Here is a 21,192-nt window from a genome sequence, read left to right as displayed (position 1 = left end):
TTTTTTTTTTTTTTTTTCTTTTGAGACAGAGTCTCAGGTAGCTCAGGCTAGCCTCCAACTCCTGATCTTCCTGCCTCTACACCCTAAAGGCAAGGAATACAAGAGTGTACCACCACTCTAAACTGACAAACTTTTATTTTCAAAGGTGTGTGGGGTTTTTTATATTTATTGTGTGTGTGTGTTCGTGTGTGTGTGTGTGCACGCGAGCGTGCCATGGCACACATGGAGGTCAGAGGTCATCTTGCAGGAGCTGGCTGGCATTCTCCTTCCAACATGTGGGTCCTGGGGGTCAAACTCAGATTGTCAAGCTCAGTGGCAGGCACTTTTGCCCAATGAGCCATCTTCCCAGCCCCCAAAATGGTGATTTTTTTTTTTTCATTTGTTTAAATTAATAGTATCCTAATGCTTCTGGGTTGGAGAGATGGCTCTGAGGTTAAGAGTGCTGCCTGGCTTTCCAGAGGTCCTAGGTTCAATTTCCAGCATCTACATGACAGGTTACAATCTGATGCCCTCTTCTGGTCTGCAGGCATACATGCAAACAAAGCACCTGTACACGTTAAAAAAAAAAAAACACTTAAAAAAACAAAGTAAACTTTTAAAAGAGTAGCCATATGGAATGCTTTTAAGAATAAATTATCTAGGTACCCGAGTCACTCATTTGAGGGCAAAAAATGTTATCAGCTTCCTACTTACAAAGACTGAAACAGCAGACTATCAAGCAGAGCCAGTGGTTGCTCAACACTGTATATGTACTAAGTGACACTGAGGCATTCTTTCCAGAACAGGAATGTTTCCAGTGTGGTAGTGCATGCTTATAATACTACACTCAGGAGGCTGAGGCAGGAAAGTGGAAAGTTCAAGGCCAGCCAAAACTATTATAACTTATATTATAATTCACAAATTCAAGAAGATGTGGTAGTTCATACCTATGCTCCCAGAACTTGGGAGGCTGAGACAGGAGAATTGCCTTGAATTTGGGGCCTTCATTCGAAAAGCAATAAAAAGCAGGTATGAGGAAAGGAAGCTGGGTGAGAAGAAATGATAGGTCCAAGGGAAACAAGGAGTTCATGCCTAGTAGCTAACAGATACACACAAGCACGCATGCAAACAGCCACATACACTCAGAAAATTAGAAGGAAGTATCTTCCCACTAATCCAATCACATGAGTAGAGCCCAGTGCAGAGTCTGGGATGGCATCTCTTCTGTGTAGAGGATGGATACCTCACCTTCCTATTGGCATCCAGGCTGGAGGCTGGAATCTGGAGGGTAACTTTATACTCGGTTTTTTTATCCAGCTCCTCTGCGATGTAACTAGCTTCTCGTACCAGCAAGTTGGCCTTTACAATCTGCTCCCTCAGCCTCATCAAACTGTTATTCAATGTTGCTTCTCTTTAAGACAAAATGAAAACAGGACTGGTGGAGGCAGGTAGAGATGACACAAAAACAGCATATGGGAAACCATGGTCACAATCAGCTCATTCACAACTCTCTTCTGTAGAAAGGAACATGATACTGACACCCCCACCATGCACACATTGGTTTCTGAACCATGTTGCAAGCACAGCACTCTCTGCCTGGCAATCTGGCCACAGGTAGGTGCAGGGCTCTGCAAACTCAACTGCATATGAAACACAAAGCATCCTGACCAACTCAAGAGCCCCTCGGTAGGACTGGAGACCCTACATGCCTATCCCTCCCCAACAGACAGGGATGATGCCTGTATACAGACTGGAGTAGCAAGAGGATAGTGCTGTACTCTGGAACTGTGGCCACTAAATGCTAAATTTAGTGCCATGCTAATTAGGCAAAAGAGAGACCAACCTGATACTCTACATAATACTAGCATCATGCTTTACCTAACTCCATCAGTCCAGACTATCAACTCTCTTTCCCCCTTTTAGAAAGGAAAAAAAAAAAATCTACCAACTTTTGGAACCTAAAGCATGATACAAGGGTAAAGTGTTCTTCTTTATTCAAAGCCAAAGGCCAAAGGCCACACAGACTGAGTGGGCAGCACCTAACAAGGCATTTGTTGATGATGGTGGTGATGGCTTTCTTGACACACGGTCTCTCTCTATAGCTCTGGCTGACCTGGAACTTGCCAACACTAGGCTGGTCTTTAACTTGCAGAGATCAGCCTACCTCTGCCTCCTGAGGGCTTAGATTAGAGGCATGTGTCACACAACCAACTAACATGGGCTGTTTTAAAGCTGAATATACCGGCAATTCCCATCTTGCCAAAAGTGAAAAATAAGAGCTGGATGCAGTATGGTGGCAGAGCACCTGCCTAGCATGCAGTAGGCCACAGGTTCAATCCTCAGTGCTGAGAAAAAAACAGAGGAAAGGGGAAAAAAGAAGAAGAATATAGGCAGCATGTAAGCAGAGACCTGCAATCCCAATGCTCAGGGTGATGAGGCAGAGGGATTTTAAGTTCCAGGCCAGCCTAGGCTATAGAGTGACTTCAAAGCCAACTTGGGAGACACACATGTACAAGACTGTTTCAAAATAACAATAACAAGAAGAAAATATGAAAGAGGAAAAAAGGGAGAGGAAATAAAGAGAAGGGAAAGGTGAGGAGGAGGAAGAAGGGAGAGAGACACACAAAGTAGTTCTTGGCTGTAACACTCTCTTGAAATGTTTTTCTTTTGCAAGCATCATCTTGTGTTCCCATCCAGAACCTTCCCCTCTGGTGAGCACAAATGCTATCCAAATCAGGCCATCCTGCATGCCTACCTTTCCTCAGCCCACTGTCTCAAGCGCTGCTGGGCAGTGGGCGACTGAAAGGACAGCCGGTCCACACCACGGCAGTTCTGCCTCTCAGGAGACAGCCTTCTCCGCAGCTGTTCCAGCTCGTGTTCATACATGAGCCTCTGGCGCTCCAGAGCAGATCGCTTTTCCTCCTCATGCTGCTGTTCAAGGCTGTTCAATATGGACTGCATAGGGTCTAAACATGTTTGGGGAAAAAAACCATAATGAATAAGATATACTTCAGACATCCATCATCCGAACTGTCATAACCCAATACCATTTGAGACAACTTGGAATAAGTGTGGCTTTCTAACTGCCAGTTTACTTGTGTTACATACTTAAGATAGATTTCACACTGTCTGCCATGCAGAAAGAGAGAGGGCTAAAACATATTCTATGCAAAATCTAAGTTATAACAAATGATCCAGAAATGTAAGAAGCCAAAGGCAGTCACACTTCAAACCTGGGAACTTCCACCCATGAGGACAAGTTGCAGTGACTTGTCTATCACAGCAGAGAAAGTGAAGACTCCGTAAATACAATCAATTATTATAGTCAAAGACACAGAGTTCAGAGGTCACCAAGGGAAGGTATCATCAGAAACACGCTCAGCATCTCCTACAAGCACAGCCTGTGCTCACCATTGCTGCCCAGAGCCTTCATGGTCACCTCCATCTGTGCATACTCAAAGTTAAAGTTGATCTCGCTGGACACCTCACTGGAGGAGTCCCCGTCGGCATCCAGCTGCTCAGAACTGCTGTCGTTCTTCAGGGAGGAGTCATGCTCCTCATCCTCTCGCTCTGCTTTCTTTTTCTTTTTTGGCAGATTAAGTCTTGGGGTGAAAAAAGAGCCATTACTTTTAAAATTAAGAAGGACACTAATTCATTCCATTCCTTACATACTAGCACTTGCTAGAGGCCAAGGGAATGCCATAGCAATATCAAGCAGCTGCTACAATTAAGAGCTTCGTATGTCTAGAAATAAGACATACATGTGTGTACAAGTGGTAACATTGGAGTCCACCCAACTTTGCAAGCTGAGTGATAGAGAAAAGCTGAGGGCCACATCAGGACAGAGAACCAGACATGCTGACAAGTCTCCACAGACTTTATAACACCACAATGCACACAAAAGCCATACAGAACCATCTGAGGCCTTCAAGACCAGTCGACAGCACTTTAGTGTTTTGGAAAGGCAAAAATGAAAAGCATTTCCCATAAGCATGCATCCTTCTAACCTTCTCTCTGATATCAAAACAGCAAGTAGCATACAGGTAAGAATCAGTGTCAGTTATTTTAAAAAAGTCCATCTGACAGCTGAAGCACATTGGCCATGGACAGTAGGAAGAGACCAGGGTTTGAATGCTACAGAGGCCAGCATGCCTCATCATGCAACGCAACACCAGCCACAGTTAGGAAACAGTGTTGCAGTCACACATGAGAAGAGCCTTCCTTGGCAGCCTCCCTAGCAGCTACTGGATCCACTCAAGAGACCAAGAGGAAGATTCTGCTCTGAAGAGAGGACAGCAAGGCTGATTCCTACCTCCTTTACTGCCCTTTTGTCCCTGTGAACTGATGGCTCTTTCATGGCTTCAAGGAAACAGCTAACCCATGGGAAGGTGCCAGGGAAATGGCAGACCACAGCCATGGCCTTTCTGAGAGCCACAGCTCACTCTAGCAGCCATTTCCCTGAGGACGTCTCATTCTGTCTCAGAATATATGACCTGCTTAAGCCACCAGTGTCCAATGTGATGTGGGACTTACTAAAAGTGTGGTCAAAGAAACTACCAAGGAAACCATATCCAGCTTTTCTACTACTGCTTTTCAGACAAAAGGAAAAATAACAGTGTGTACAGACAGATGACTGACAGACAGAAAGCAAACCCATCAGAAAAAAATAATAATTCTAATACCAGATGGGGGGGTGATATCTTACACTGGGAAGAAAATTAAATATGTATGAAAGCTTAGTACTTTTGATGGGAGACTTGCCATTCTAAGCCTCCAGAGTTCATGTATCTATAAACAGACATATAACATAATCATACTTGCATGAGCACATACATAATAAGGTGTCGTTTTTATGGTGTTCATACTTAAAATGACTCTTCAGTTTCAGAACACAGTCTTCAATGGTCTCCTACTTTCACAATGTGAGCAATGTCATACCTGAAGAAATGGTTGTTTCCCCATAGTATCCTGTCCCCATGATGCAGCTGGATGGGGCTGGAGACAGAAGACCCATTCACAAATGTTCTGTGAGGAAAAAAAGGTAGCATGAGTAAGATTACCATACCCTCTGCTTCCACTGCCTAAGACCACAGTGGCCTTAATTTCCTCAAATAAAACCTGTTCTTGGTGAATTTAAATATCTGTAGTCACATCTTGGCTGACTTACCTCAAATGCATTATTATATTTAGTCTTCAAAGTTCTAGGCACACACTGATCAATCTCTCTGTTTCCCTAAACTCTGAACATCTTAGACAGTAGGTAGGAGTAAGTATGGAGCCGTGATAAATAATAATGAAAGACTGAGCAATGAAACAAAGTACAGCCAACCAGATGGATAAAGAGCCAGTCAAGTGACCAGATTCAAGAAACCATGGCAGAGACCAGGGATACAACAGGAGCTCTACAGGGAATTTGAAACTGCCCATGGCAGAGACTGTCTTTTCCATCCAGAGACATCTCATTCTTTCATCTGAGCTGTTTAGTCAATAACAGACTTCAACAGTAGACACGGTGGGTAGAACACTAGCATGGGAGGAATTTGGAAGCACAGGACACAAGTAGAAAACTATGCCTGTGCATATTCCCACGCCTCTGTCCTGCCAAGTGACTCACTGGCTGAGAAGTGGGATAAATTTTTCAACTTGACATGGAAGGCCTACCCTTCCTTCCACAAGGAGGTCCTCCTTGTTCTCCTTCCCTCTTCAAGTGAACCTTAACTCCTCTGAAACTAGATTTCTTTTCTGTACACTAAACACAATCAACTCTTCCTCGACAGGGAATGGTTTATTGCTTCATCTAGAGACAAGGCCCACCCTCAGCCTCCAGAGTCTTCCTTGCAATCCAAGTCCACTATTGATTCTATTTCTTCTGCAATGCCTACTGAGCACTTACTCTGAGTTTCTGTGAGCTCTGCAGAGCTATAAACCTTTTTTGGTATGTGTTTTGAGACAGGCTCTGACTATGTAGGCCTTGCGCTCATGGTCCTTCCGCCTCAGGCTCCTTAGCACTAGGCTTCTGAGCATGTGCCACCACAGCAGACTAAGCTATGCTCTTACCCAGCTTTATGACCCTGTGATTCTCTATGTGTTTCCATCCACGCAAATTATTCCCACTCAAATCTTGCTCCCCATGTGAATTCTCAAACACTAAAATTGACCCTTTTGCTTCTTTCTGTATGACCATTCAAAGCACAAGCTCTAATATAGAGTAGTGATATGCTAAACTTAGCACATCCAAGGCTTTATGGTACCATTCTTCTAATACAATGAATTAAAAAAAAAAAAAAAAAACAGGAGGCTGAGCTGACACTCATCCACACTCCGCCAGTCATTACTCTGTCTGCTGTCCTGTCTGACACATAGATCATGCTAGTCAACGACCTGTCCCCTGTGCTGATAGTTACAAACCGTGAGCCACCCTGCTGGAGCTGCACACACAGTTCGGCTGCAGCAGCAAACGCAGTCTCGTCAGGGAGAAATGTCCCACCTGACTGTCCTAGGATCAAGCGGTGTGGCACTGCGTAAACCCTGACCCTGAGCAGACAGAACCTTTACTGTCTCAACTGACAAGATGAGAAGTTTCCAGAAAGCGTCACTAATTTATGCCAAAGACAGTGATGCCCTGACACACACAAAGCAGCACTTCAGGCTTCCTGGTGAGCAGTGAATAGAGAAAGCCTATTGTCAAGAAAAACAATTGGCAGCATTTGTTGCCAACAACAAAACTGCAGTTTGACAAGAACTTCAAGTTCTGAAAACCTTTTGTCCATATCCTCCACCCAAAGACCACTGGGAAGTTATCCCAAGTTGAACTACTTGGATTTGTCATTCAGACTTCGGGGAAGTATATGGAATGCCAGCATGTCACAGTGACAGGGAATCAGGGGTGACCTGGGGTAGAACTGGGCTTTAGCTGGATGAGAAGAAGGTTTAGTAATTACTTTCGTCACTAAAAGTGTAGCTAGCAGGGAACTCCCCCATGTAGACGCTGGCCCTAAAATTCAAATGGAAGCTGACAAGTCAAAAGAATGGCAGAGCAGGAGAGGAGATAAGATAACCAGGGAGAGTCTAGAAACTTCCTACCCAAACCAGAGGAGAGCCAGGCAGCTGGGCAGTGAATGGAAGCAGCCTAAGGTAGTGAAAAGGTTCAAATCAAGATAGAGTAAAGAAGGCTGAAGAGATGGCTCCATGGTTAAAAGCATGTACTGCTCTTCCAGAGCACCTGAGTTCAATTCCCAGCACCCATGTCAGGTAGCTCACAACCACTTGTAATTCCAGCGTCAAGGAATCTGATGCCTCTGGCCTTCTTAAATACCTGAACCCATGTATATATCCACATACACATATATATATATATATATATATATACACATAATCTTAAAGTAAATAAATAAATCTTTTTTTTTATGAGGCTATGGGAGTGGGCCATGGGAGTGTGAGATGCTAAGATTAAATAGAAATGGACTGGCACATAAAAGGGTGACTTAAGTCGGCTGAAAATAAAAGCTGGCCCAATGTCCCTCATGCCCCCTGCACCTGTGAGATTCACACTAACATAAGCATGTTACCTGGTGTTCTTCTGAGGAGTCAGCATGACCTGGCCTTCATGTGTGATGTCTATGATACAGTGCTCAGGAAGGATGCCCATCCCGCAAAGCTGGATGTCCTGGGAATTGGCTGACCCTATCAGCGTGTGCTCCTAAGAGAGAAGCAGAGTTGCCTGTGAATGTTGTGCTAAGATTGGCTTTACTCAGCTGCATCAGCTACAGACTCTGAAAACAAATGGATGGTGGTTCCCCAAGTTCACTATGTGAGCTCTAGCTCCTTAAAAGAGGCAATGCCCCTCCGACGCTCTCATTCAAGTTCAAAATAAAATCTTATATTCATATCTGTTCATATCTGTTATTTCTGTTACCACCTTGATTCTAAATATTTTATACCACTCTCAGAGCTTAAGCCATGTATCAACAATATACCAAAACATGGTCTAAAAGCTGCAGCTATGGACCTGGCCCCAATAGGTGGAGAAAGAAGGATCAGGAGTTTGAAGCCAGTCTCAGCTACACAGTGAGTTCAAGGCCAGCTTTGGCTACCTGAGAAAAGAAAACAATCTGGTCTCAATCAAAATGAGACAACTACAAAGATAAACGCTGTTTAAAGAAAGCACCTGGGGGCCAGTAAGGGCACTTGCTGCCAAGCCTGACAAACTGAATTCAATCCCCAGAACCAACATGGTAGACAGAGAGCTGACTTCCATTACTTTTTAAGCATGTGTTTTGCCTGCATGTATGTCTGTGCACCATAGGTAGGCAGGACCTATGAAGACCAGATGAGGGACTGGAGTTACTACAGACAGTTGTAAATCACCATGTGGGTGCTGAGACTTGATCCCAGGTCCTCTGGAAAAGCAACCAGTGATCCTAACCACTGAGCCATCTCTCCAACCCCTTCTATCTCAGCTTTTAATAATGTATCTTCAAAACTGGATCAGCTACCTAGTCACTGTCACACTGCCCCACATTTAATTCCTCATCTGACACTGACTGGGGCTTCTTGCTCACCATCACAACTAGTGTAGAAACTGTACAGGGCAGGAGCATCCTGATTTCTCCCTCATCTGTACCCCATGACATTTAAGAACCAGTAATTACTAAATTACTGTTTTGCAAATGTTATTTTTCTCCTTGTTTGGGCTGCAACCTATCCAAAACTCTTGCAGCTGGTACAACCAACACAAGACACAGTCTGCAATGGTGCTGGTATCTGTAGACAGAGTGAATTAGAAGTCAGCAGGAGACACCAACTCAAACATGCAAAAGTATAACCCAAGTTGTAGAAAAAGAAATTCATTTTTTTCAACAAATACTTTGAGCACCAAATATGAGATAGGCACTAGAGACACAAGAAACTGTCAAGTCCCAATTAGAGTTTCTATATAAAGGACAATCCCAGTCTCTCATTTGAGGTTACAATCTTGTGATTTGGAGGGTACACTAGGATCCCAGGCACTAAATTCAAAAGGCGCACTATGCCTGCTCCTTACTGCTCACTGTTTAAGCCAACAGTATGCTCTAAGCAACAGGAGAAAAAAACAGATGAACTTTCTCCCAGACTATCTCTTAGGTACACAAAGGCCTATAAACCCAGCACTCAGAGGCTGAGGCAGGAACACTGTTAAACTTAAGGTCAGTCTGAGACCCAGTTTCAGAAGTATGCTCCACCCCCACCAAAAAAAGAAAAATTATCTAATGAGTACTTAAAGCTGGGATGGAATAATACATGGTAAGAAAAACAGGACGAGTTAGTAAGAACTGTATTTCCACCTGCGTGTAAGTCTAGGGTTCAAAAAGGTGACAGTATGAGGTAGAGTAGAATATAGAGGGGGCCATGTTCTAGAGGAGAAAATCCTATAACCTGGATGTAGAAATGACATCAGAGATGATGTGGGGAGAGCCACCTAGAGGTAAGGTCCTCACATCTGAAGTTATATCTACTATAACTGACTTAGAAATTGCAGGCTAAGAAAAAAGTAAAGTGAAGTGCAGCCTCCAAATTCCCCCGTCCCACATAGTGGCATTTTCTAAAGAGAAAATTTTTACACTGAGCTAACTCTTCTGAATGTGCCTTGTCATGAATATGGTCTTGCCATCTTGGGTGAGCCTGGCACTGCCTCAGACTGGACTCAAATGAGGCTGACCATTCTGGAAAAGAACCAGCGCCTCCACATAAGGGACCAGAAATGTTCTGACTCCTCCAAAAGTTCCTTTCCAAAAAGCTGCTGCTGATTTACTAACTTTTTCTTTACAGAACAGATATCAATCAGCTTGCATTTATATAAGTTATTTTGTTTTGTTTTTCTATACGTCCTGTAATTTGAACTGTATCACCTGTGAAAGAAAAGAAATTCCAGACTCTGGGAACCTAAAAGGGTAGTGGGCCTCAGTCTTAGCCTACTGTGTATATTCCCTGAAGTCCATGAGTATCTGCAGCTTATAGTCCAACTCGAGATGCTGGGTTAGGACACAGCATTCCTTGCTTGCAAGCATGAGGACATGAGTTTGATTTCAGAACCTACTTACAAATGCCAGACACATTTGTTATCTCAGTCCTGAGGAGACAGAGAGAGGAGGGTTCCTGGGGCTCACCTGCCAGGCAGTCCTGCCTAGTTGGTAAAGACCAGACCAATGAGAGATGCTGTCTGAATGAGGTTGGTATCTTTCATGAACATGACATCTAAGACTGTTCCCTGATCTTCATATGCATGCCCATATATCTATGTGTACGTGTGCATGCACATACTATACAGCATACTAAAAAAATAATAATAATAATAAAATAAAAAATGCTGCCAACACTGCTTAAAAGTTCCATGAGAATTGTGGTGACATTATTTTTAATTTTCTATTTATTTTATGTGTATGGATACTGTGTGTGCCAAGTATGTCTATGAGCACTGGATCCCCTAGAACTGGAGTTACAAGTAGTTGGATTTATTTGTTCTGTTTTGTTTTGAAACAGGGTTTCACTATGTAATGCTGGCTGTCCTGGAACTCTCTGTGTAAAACAGGCTGGCCTTGTACTCAGAGATCATCCTGTCTCTGCTTCCCAAGTGTTGGACTAAAGGCCTGCACCACCTTTTCTGACTGTGGTTACAGGCAGCTGTAAGCTACCATATGGGTGTTAGGAATAAAACCCAGCTCCTCTGGAAGAGCAGCCAAGGCTCTTAACTGAGCCTTCTCTTCAATCAAACGTATTATTTTTAATAGGCAAAAATAATATGTGTGGAGAAACAGGATAAAGAATACAGTATAGTTGTACAGTGTTTCTATCTATAAGTCTGTCCATATATCCAGTCCTCACATGAACCCAGGAAGCTAGCCAGAGGCAATCTCCTCCAGTGTGTAAAGGAAGAACCTGAAAAGCCTTGACTCTGCATTAGATCTGCACATATTCATGTATGTGTCAAAGACATTATTTAACTCACAGCACTGCCAGACATCATACAAGATAGTAAAAAGAGCGACTCATCAAAATGATAAAAAGCAATTATTCCAGCATACTTTCAATGAAAAGTAGGAAACTAGCTGTGCTGGATGGTTTTTTTTTTGGCACTTGACACAAACCAGAGTCCTTTGGGAAGAGGGAACCTGAATTGAGAAGATGCCTCCATCAGATCGCCTGTGGGCAAGTCTATGGGGCATGTTCTTGATTCATAATTAATGTGGAAGGGCCCAGGCCACGATGGCCAGCACCACCTCTGGGCAGGTGGTCCTGGGTAGTATAAGGCAGCAAGCCGAGAAAGCCATGGGAACAAGCCAGTAAGCTGAGTTCCTCTCTGCTTCAGTTTCTGCCTCCAGGTTCCTATCCAGAGCTCCTGTCCTGGCTTCCCTCATGATGGACTATAAGCTAAAACAGACCCTTGCCTCACCAAGTTGCCTTGGTCATGATCTTTCATCATAGCGATAGAGAGCAAAAGGACACTAGCCAATGCGAGTGTTCCTGGAAGTGAAATGACACCATTCTTTACAGCTGTCTGCAGCTTGACCAAAGCCAGCTCCACTCTCCTAGTCATATCAATCCATGTATCTGAGGGGAAGAAACTGCACCTGGTATGCACTGAGCTGGGCTAGAATCTATGTGTAATTAACTTAGGCTCTGGAATGGGTAAGGGAGTGTGAGGCAAGTCTGACATCTTGCTACGTTGGGCTCAAGATCTTTCCTGCTTCTTCGGTCTTTCAGGGTTCTCAGATTTCAATATGTTCTGTGTTCTCCTTTCTGTTTCATACTTCCCAATGTTGAGATGATCAGTTCTCCTTTTTATTTTTTTAATATGTTGATAGTTTGAACTTTAAATGTTTCCCTAAATTACTGGGAACACCAGTCTCCTAGCAAGTGGCTCTGAGTAAGAACTATTTCCTCCTCTGTTTAAGAAAGTAGTCCCTAGAAATTATATTAAATAATGGTGGGTACATTATTTAACTTGCTGGAAATATCAGAATGTTCTTTTACATAAAAAGTAGTTCTATGATGTCACTGAGCAACAGAAAACAGTAACTGATTCCAAAAACCCAAGCCTGCCCTTCTCTCCAACTGATGACATAAAAGCAATTAGTACGAAGCCCAGTTTCCTGCGTCTCAGAAAGCGCTCCTGCTCAGAAGGTGGTGCATTCACCTTCAAGTAGTACACCAGGAGTTCATTCAGAGCCGGGTCAGCATTCAAGTTCACCAGGAAGCACTTGTCATCCCCAACTTTGATTCCAGAAGTCTGAAGAGATATCCCAAGGCTCTCAAGCTGCTTCTGCCGCTCCTGCAAACACATCAGAGAAGAAGTGATTCCGGCCACATAGGCAGTGAGACAGAGGATCTGAGAGTATCAGAAGACTGTCCCACAACTTTATCCTTCAACGTTACCCACAAATAAAAGCACTCTTGGAAAACATAAAGACGATAATATCTTTCTCTTCTTTCCAGAAGGTACGAAAGTTTCACTTTGCCAGAATGAAGGCCAGAACACCTTTACATAGAGTTCACAGCGCCCGCCCTTAAGCTGTCCCATGTCTTCTCCTTCACATCCTATCACACTCACTCTCCTGCCCTGAACTACCATGAGTCAAACAGAACTTAATGCTTCTTCCTCTCAGGTCATGGGTATCAGAGTTACCAACCAGGTCCACAACAGGGTAAACTTAAAACATAAATTTTACAAGTTAAAAAATTAGGGCTTGGCAAAAATAGACACCTGTATGAAACCCCTCCATGAGGCTAAGGGTCCATCAAGGAAGAAGAAACAGAAAGACTAGAAGCGCCAGAGAGGTTGGAAAGAAGCCAAGTGAAACAGTGTCCCTGTCATGGCAGGACCACTGCAGTCCTGAACTGACCGCAGCTATGGCTGCCTCCGAAAACCCAGTACAAGATCAAGCTAGTCAATATTCTAGAAGGGAGGAGGTAGGGACTCAGGAGTCTCCACCCTAAATCAGTGGCAGCTGATGAACTGCTAGGGGACAGAAAGTCAGTTTTCTTAAAAGGTATGGCACCTGTCAGGTCAACAATGCCCCAGTGAATGACCACACAGCCATGAGTATATGAACAACAGTTATAAGGAAGTGGGAAGTGACTGTGTTCAAAACACATTGTATAAATGTATGAAATTCTCAATAATAAGTTATAGCTCAGCAGTAGAGTACTTGCTTAGATTTATGGGGTCTTAAATTTAATCTCCAGCACAAATAATAAATAAGTAAACAAACAAATAAATGCTAGTACTACAAAACTAATCATTTCTCACATAAGAAACAAGCTACCAAAGCTAGGAAATCTTTACCTTTAGATTGACTCTCTGGAGTGCAGCCCCAGGGGACATGAGAGCCCAACAACATGTTAAATTTGTCATACGGCCGACACCCAAGCCCACGGCAAACCTGTGCAATCTCCTCGGTTTTCCTTAGCTTCTCCTCCCAGGTCACAGTCATTTCCTGAATGAGCTTCTCAGATTCTTCCAGACGATCTTTCAGCTCTGGGGATTTCATTGCCTAGAAACAAAATGTTACCTCATGAAATGTCTGCTCAGTGTCAGGAAAGAACAATCTACCAGCTGTGAAAAGACAATAGCTGCCACCTGCCAGAGTTCTCCACCTACCTACAGCAAGGTGGTGGACCTCATGGACCACAACACCTATACTGGGATGACTACAGAGCCACGAATCAACTATGGCACACTCAGAGAAACAACCTAACTCTTCCCTTTCCTCCAACCGACTGTGAGGCTCTCACCACATTTAAGGAGATAAATGTGCCAAGCTATTTATAGAGGGCTAATAATTTTAATTCCAATAAATTGTACACCTAGACTCACAGGCATGCTTTATCTCAATCTCTCTCTAATGGTGAGTTCAAGAATTTACTCAAGGCTATACAAGTTACATGTGGGCATTTTGCAAACTGGACAGTGTTAGTAACACTTGATCTTAAGGCAGAGAAGCAACCAAATGGTGACATTAATAAAAGGGAAAACAGAAACCACATCCCCAAGATTCCTGAAGAACTGTAAAAGCAAGAATAAAATTCAATAGAAACAACCAAACAAACATGATCACATAACTGCTGTGACCACGTAGCTTCATGACTTTCTACCATAATGAGAGCAATGACTGCGACAGGACAAGGCTGCGGTGCCAGCTCCAGAGACAAGTCCCTGGGACAGACAGAAACACTAACCACAGCAGGAGGTTTTGACATTTCATGCTTATACAAAAAGTACTGGTGTCTAGGCAAGCTCTGTGACCTTCAAAGCCCATTACAGAACCTAGGCCTCACCTGCCACACAGCGAACACCACCAGGCTCAGCTACTTCTGTCCTGAGAGTTTATAGTGTTACCCAACAAGCATAGCGCACCCATAACAGGACTAGAAAGGTGAGAATGTCTTCTGTTCTGACTGCAGGCTAACAGATGAGAAAAAATCCATCCAACTCCCTCCCCACAACTGTAAGCCCAATTAGTTTCTGCACAATATTAAATCACATACTTTGTCCCCACTGTCTCTATCACTCTTTCTCTCCTCTCTTGTCAGCTTCCTGGACAAAAATGGAGAAAAAAAAATCCTACTCCCTTTATTCTCTCCTATCCAATCCTTTCAACAGCCATAAAAAAAATTTTTTTTTAAAACCTCTAAATTTCAAACATGACAACCTGCTTTTCTCATTCAACTCAAACTTCTCTTCCCATAGGGAATTCCAACATCCCTAGCAGAGTCCTGCTCAAGAACAGAATCAGGGGAAGAAAATTCACACAGCAGCTTGCCAAGATGGCCCTCTGTGACAGAGCCTGACCAGCTGTGCCTCATACCTCTGCCTTGGTCAGCTGCTCACGGAGCTTCTCCACCTCTTCTCGGAGATCTCGGATAATCCTAGCGTTAGGATCCTCATTCACCACAGCATGATTGACAATGTGCTTTGCTCGATCTGCATACCTCAGGGTCGAGAGGGTTTCATCGTAGTTATCAGCAGCTGGGCTCACAGTGGCCACCATGGCGGTCTTGCTATTACCCCCCAGACTGTCCTACCGGGAAGAAAACAGTGAGGGGTCTTTTAACTTGAAAGAAGACATCACATAAAAAAGCCAAAATCTGGAAGAATAAAAAAGTCCAAGGCCAAGCACATGTAGACAAGTAGGGGCTCACATGCAGACCCACATGAGGCTCGAACCTGGGCTGTCTCTTCTCTGCCAATCACTTCTTTCTTTTCTTTGAAGGGGTAGGTGGTAGCAAGGCACAGGCTTCAATATAGGGTTTCTCTGTGAATCCCTGGCTGTCCAAGAACTCTCTGTGTAGACCAGGTTGACTTCAAGCTCAGAAATCTGCCAGCCTTTGCCTCCCAAATGCTGGAACTAAAGGTGTGCACTATACCCAGCTCCAATTATTTTCTTAATAAACAAAAAAGAAACTCCAAACAACAACAAATCCTTTGATTTTTTTTTTCAAGAAAGAATAGGAAAAACCCAACAGATTAGAGTCATTTTAAAAATGAAAGTTATCCAAAGCTGGCGTATTCCATTTGATAGGCAATGCAGCATGATTCTAAGCAAGCTACTCAGAATGGAAAGACTTCAATGGCTAGGCTCCCCCAGAGGAACTAGACACGCACAGTATCAGCTCCTTTGGAGAATCTGATAGTGCTGAAAATGGAAGCCAGGGCTCCCAGTATGCAGACAAGTGCCGTGCCACTGAGCCACACTCCCAGCCCCAAAGAGGCTCACCTACACCCTCCTCCACAGTGCCACCTGTCCTGCTGGCACAAGTTCTTGGGAACCGAACCTTGTAAGGTTCTGAAACCTAAGGGACAATTAGGCCCTCCAAACCAAAAGCTGAGCTACAGAAGCTTCATTCTCTTCCCTCTGCTAGTATTCTAGAAACTATTACCACATGTTCTAGACAACGGCTTCCACAGCTCATTCACAGGCCCCAGGGAAGCTATCTATCTGCAAGTCCAGTAACTGGCTTCCAACAGAAAGGAAAACTACCACTAACTTGAACATTAAAAATAATGAGCTATGTGGTAGCAGAACACTTGCCAAGCATGCATGCTCTGGGTTATATCTCAGTACTAAAAAGAACAAAAAAGGAAAAACCCTCAAAAACCTTAAAATCACCAGTTGTGGTGGTGCATGCTTGCAGGATTTGCTGAAGGAGGTGGAGGCAGGAAAATCAGAAGTTTGAGGCCAACCTACGTAAGTTTTTAAAAAATTTAAATAAAATTAAAATAAAACTTAAAAATCACCAAATCAACTCCTACTCCACCAACCTCACAAAGGATGCTGAAGGTCACTCCTGTGAGGAATAGTGCCTCAAGCCATCTCTACCTCTAGTCCTTGGCTCTTCCCTTGTGCGTGGTCAGCATTTAAAAACTGGCTTGGCCTGCTCTTTGATCACCTCCCCCTGAGGGTGGAGCAGCCTAACCAGGCCACAGAAGAAGACAATGCAGCCACTCCTGATGAGATCTGATAGACTAGGATCAGAAGGAAGGAAAAGAAGACCTCCTCTATCAGTGGACTGGGGGAGGGGCATGTGTGCAGGGGGGGGAGGAAGAGAGGGACTGGGATGGGAGGAGGGAGGGAACCATAGGGTGAATACAAAGTGAATAAGGTGTAATTAATGAAGAATAAAAAATAAATAAAATTTTAAAAAACTGGCCTCAAACTGGCAATACAGCAAAGGTGACAGAGGTGATGGCATGTCACTTTCTGAGATCAAATTAAAAGCAGGTGATGATCTCTGTCTAGGACATTCTTTCTTACTCTCAGAAGGAGTTGCCATGAGGTAAGGCAGTCCTGTGAAGAGAGCCACAGAAGTGAAAATGGAAGCAGGTACTTGAGTTCTTCCTGTCACCATGGAAATGAGCAACACCCTCACTCGTGGTTCAGGCCTCCAGATGACTACAGCCTTGGCTTACACTTAAACTACAGGACCATAGTGCCCTAGCCCCAAGCACTTAAGACTGCCCTTGGAGTATGGTGTTACAGGACAGTAGATAACCGAAGACATCACTATACCATGCCAGGCTTAGGAATATTATAAAAAACTAAACAAAAGAGTCAGGACTGAGGAGATGACTCACTGGGGAAAGCACTTGCCATACAAGCATCAAGATCAGAGCAGATTTCCGCACTCATGTAAATGCCAAGTCCTATAATCCCGCAGCATAAGAAGCAAAGCGGGTTCCTGGAAAAAGTTAGCTAGCTAGACAAGCTAAATTGAAAGTTCTGGGTTCAAGTGACAGACCCTGTCTTGGTGTATAAAGTAGAGAGCAATAAAGGAAAGTTCCCAACATCAATCGTGCACACTACATGCACCCACAATAAGTACATGCACACCCATACACAATTACACGTGTGTGCACACACACCACATACACACACACACCCACAAAAATATATTCAGGGCTGAGAGAAAGCTCAATCACTTAAAGTGCTTGTCTTGCAAATGCAAGGACTTGAATTCAGTCCCCCAAACCCATGTAAAAAGATAAGCATGACGGTGTGCACTTGCAATCCCAGTGCTGGGCAGGCAGACAAGGGCAGACCCCTGGGACTTGCTGGCAAGCCTGACCTACTAGATGAGCTCCAATCCAGTGAGAGACCCTGTCTCAAAATTAGTTAAGACTAGGGAGACTGCTTAGCAGTTCAGAGTATTCACTGCTTTCAGAGGACCTGGGTTCAGTTCACAGGACCCACAAGGTGGTTTACAACTCCATTTTCAGGGGGTTCTGATGCCCTCTGCAGGTTCCTACCTGCCCGTGGTGCATATAAGCTCACACACACAAACATTATATACACATAAATAAAAGTTTTAAAATATGCTTTTAAAGGTGTACAGAGCCTGAGGAATAATACATAAGGTTGTTATCTGCCTTCCACGTGCACACATGTAAGCACATGGACCCACATACATGAACACAGAAAGATTCAATGTCCTCTTTCAGAAAACAGTCTCCATGAACAAAATTCAGAGAGACATTCACTGCATCCACAAGAAAGCTCTCTTGGCTTTGGCCAATATTCACCTACAGAAAACTCTTAATTTTGAAAACATAGCTTTTTCCATTTTAATACAAAATCTGTTAGAATTTGAGTTTTATAAAGTTCTCTGCCTTTTGTGAATTCAATTATTAGTAACCCCACTCTACTAGAAGGCAGATTTGTTAGAAAGAAAGAAAGAAAGAAAGAAAGAAAGAAAGAAAGAAAGAAAGAAAGAAAGAAAGAAAACAGACAAAAACAAACAAACGCACCAACAACCTGCCTAACAAGCTAGAACTAGCAGACTGAGCAATACTCTTTCCCAGGTATTTTCCACTTTCAATTCCAAATGTGCCTCTCCTCCCTCACAGCCACCCACAACAAGTTCTTGGCAACCACAGCAACTTCAGGCATGAAAGCGGAGTCAGATCACCTGACAGAACTTCAAATTATTCTATCCTGAGATTAGAAACAAAATACTTCCCAAGGTATCAATATCTTAATACAATCACAGACAATATGAACGATTATGCATCCATCACTGAAATTTTAGTTTTTTTCAAAGAAAACAGAGATAGCTGTATTGAAGAAAACATGTTCTTGTGTATAGAAAGGCAGGAAATGTAACCAATCTGGACTCCCAGAAGGCAGGCTGCTTGATTCTCTTTTCACTCCTAGACACGGATTTCACATTGTCAGTGCTCCAGGATTGTCCTGAGGGGTCCCCTGCACGTTAATCACATTCAGATGGGATAGGAACGTCTCAGGGACGGCAGTTCCACCCAGCAGCAATGCAACACATCCCTTAAGGGCTACTGTACAGTCTACCCACGGGCACAGCAAAGATGGATGACAAATGGGACTTGGCATAACTAGCCGGGGTTTTAAGCAAGCTGCCGCTGTGCTTCGGCTGAGAAAAGGAAGCTGGGCACAACCATGCCTGATTTACTGAATGACCATGGAACAGCAACATGCTCACACTGCCTTGAACAAAAAGGAAAAACGTAACAAAAGACTGGGCAGACAGCCAAGAGAAAGTTTACAGTTTCTTGTTTACTCCTTAATTAAGCAAATCAGACAAGCTTTGTTTCAAATGTGGCAATGCAAATTAAATAGACACTGGAGAGAAATTTCATTTTAGAAGTTGGAATTTTTCTTTTCACGAAGAAAGAGCTCTGAAGTCCTCTAATCAAATTACTTCATTGTTCTGCAAAGAAACTGAGACCCAGAAAGGCAGAGACTTAACAAAGGTCAAAGCTAATTCAGAGCAGAGCTGGGATAGTTTGCTCATCCCCTCTTGTGGGGTTTGCCATCTAAAAGGAGAGGCAATGCTGTGTAAGAGCTAAACACAGGGTCTGGAAGCACAAAGAATGTAAAGAACCCAGAAGAGAAGGCACTCCAGACCTCTTGGTGAAGCAGCACAGGTACAGGAGAGAGGAACAGGAGAGATGGAAGTGACAAGCAAGAATAAACTCCTAAAGTGAAACAGCCATCTTCACTCAACTGGAACCTACAATGCCAGGCTAAAAACTAGGAGCAAAGGTCAACCATGAAGGGCCTTTGTAAGGAATGTATTAAAGAACTTGGCCCTGATTCTAAGAGCCTGAAGGACAGTTACTGAAGAGGCTTAAAGTTCCCATGAATTTAGAAACTGGAGAGTGGCTTGGACAAAGAAAGTACAAGGGAAATGATTGTCAGCTAGGTGAGAGAGTCACATGATGTCCAGTAGGGAACTGACATTAAGAATAAAAGTGAGGGTTAGCCCTTATGATCTGGGCACATATTCCCAGACTGGAGGTTAAAGAGAGCCACACTCAGACAGTGAAAAACATCAAGTGCATAGCACAAATATTACATAAATGCCATGCAAACACAAACTAAATATGCAAAGCTTGTCAAAGATGAGCAATTTGATACTGGGGAGATAGCTCAGTCAGTAAAAGGCTTAACTCTCAAGCATGAGGACCTGAGTTTGATCCCCAGCCCCTACATAAAAAGCCTGGTGCACCAGCACATGCCTGTAATCCCAGCAGTGCAGAGTCAGAGACCAGCAGACTGCTGGAGCACAGTGGCCACTCAGCCTAGCCTAACTGCCTAACCCCAGATCCCAGAGAGAGACCCTGCCTCAAAAGTCAAGGAGGATGACGCCACGGCTGACCTCTGGCACACCCACATACACAGCCATTTTATGAGCCATTTTATGGGCTCAGTGAAAGTCTTCCTGGGGGATGTGTTAATCTCACACCAACACTGAAAGAGAATCAGCAGGCAAGGGATGGGAATGGACTATGAATTAAAGCAGGACAACAACCTAATGCCCACTTACAAATGAACTGAGAATTCATGCCCTGGGCAGAGGTGGAGAGGCAAACTATTACAGCTCTGAAGTAAGCTTTTAAATTCTTCAACGTAAGTTCTTGGTGAAAACGTCAAATACGACATGAAACAGAAACTGCAAGTCTTTAAGTAAAAACTAATGACAGCACCTAAACACACATGCCTTGTTTTTTAAGCTGAAGTACCACAAAGAAGCTGCAATTACAGCTTTGACTCATTCTTCACATAGTATGAACATCTTCCTTACTTTCAATCAAAAACAGGGAAGTTGAGTGGGAAGTCTCAATCAATCTTTACTGAGGAGCACCGCCCAGCAGGAACCAACCAGAGCAGTTCACACCTCACCTCCTGACACCAGTAGACACGACTGCCTGACACCTGTTTCTCCTGAAACAGGGGCCACGGGCTCAGCTTTGGGAACAGACAATTGGTAATTAATGGTGACCAACTGAACCAACAAGAAGAGATTGCCTATTGTCTTAACTGAAGTCACAGCGAGCATGCAGACTCTGATTTTAAATCAAGCACTTCAAGAGAATGGCCATGCAATGCCTCTACAGAGGTCCGAGAGAGAAGGACTTTCTCAGATTTTCTTCCTGAAGCCACAGGCTATGCAGTAATTCCTGACACACTCCCTGGTAATAAAAGATCTACAGTACTCATTCAACAGTAATTCTTAGGGAGACAGGACAAACAAGATCTTGCTATGTAGCCCAGGCTGGTCTAAAACTGGAATCAATCCTTCTGCCTCAGGTTTCTTAGTGCAAGGGTTACAGGTATGCCCAGTTTACAAGTGGTTTTTAAATTATCAAGTTTTTCTTGCCTCCTGTTTAAAATTTCACATTATATTGCATTTTGGCCAAAGGAA

At 43.6% G+C, this 21,192-nt stretch overlaps 1 protein-coding gene across 3 annotated transcripts in view; it reads right to left on the bottom strand.

Annotated features, from left to right (window-relative positions):
- The window catches only part of Kif13b (kinesin family member 13B), a 158,466-nt gene that overhangs the window by 58,592 nt on the left and 78,682 nt on the right, over positions 1 to 21,192 (bottom strand). For all 3 annotated transcript variants that reach the window (XM_060391318.1, XM_021654289.2, XM_060391317.1), the window contains 8 exons: positions 14,823 to 15,035; positions 13,398 to 13,508; positions 12,152 to 12,286; positions 7,548 to 7,678; positions 4,918 to 5,004; positions 3,391 to 3,581; positions 2,735 to 2,945; positions 1,228 to 1,390 (listed from right to left, as the gene is read on the bottom strand). In XM_060391318.1, coding sequence (XP_060247301.1) covers positions 1,228 to 1,390; positions 2,735 to 2,945; positions 3,391 to 3,581; positions 4,918 to 5,004; positions 7,548 to 7,678; positions 12,152 to 12,286; positions 13,398 to 13,508; positions 14,823 to 15,035 — 1,242 coding nt within the window. The remainder of the gene's footprint in view (positions 1 to 1,227; positions 1,391 to 2,734; positions 2,946 to 3,390; positions 3,582 to 4,917; positions 5,005 to 7,547; positions 7,679 to 12,151; positions 12,287 to 13,397; positions 13,509 to 14,822; positions 15,036 to 21,192) is intronic.

This window comes from Meriones unguiculatus, chromosome 9, assembly GCF_030254825.1.
Source record: "Meriones unguiculatus strain TT.TT164.6M chromosome 9, Bangor_MerUng_6.1, whole genome shotgun sequence".
Lineage (NCBI taxonomy): Eukaryota > Metazoa > Chordata > Mammalia > Rodentia > Muridae > Meriones > Meriones unguiculatus.
The sequence above is the reverse complement of the archived record's forward strand: the minus strand, read 5'-3'. Positions and strand labels throughout refer to the sequence as shown.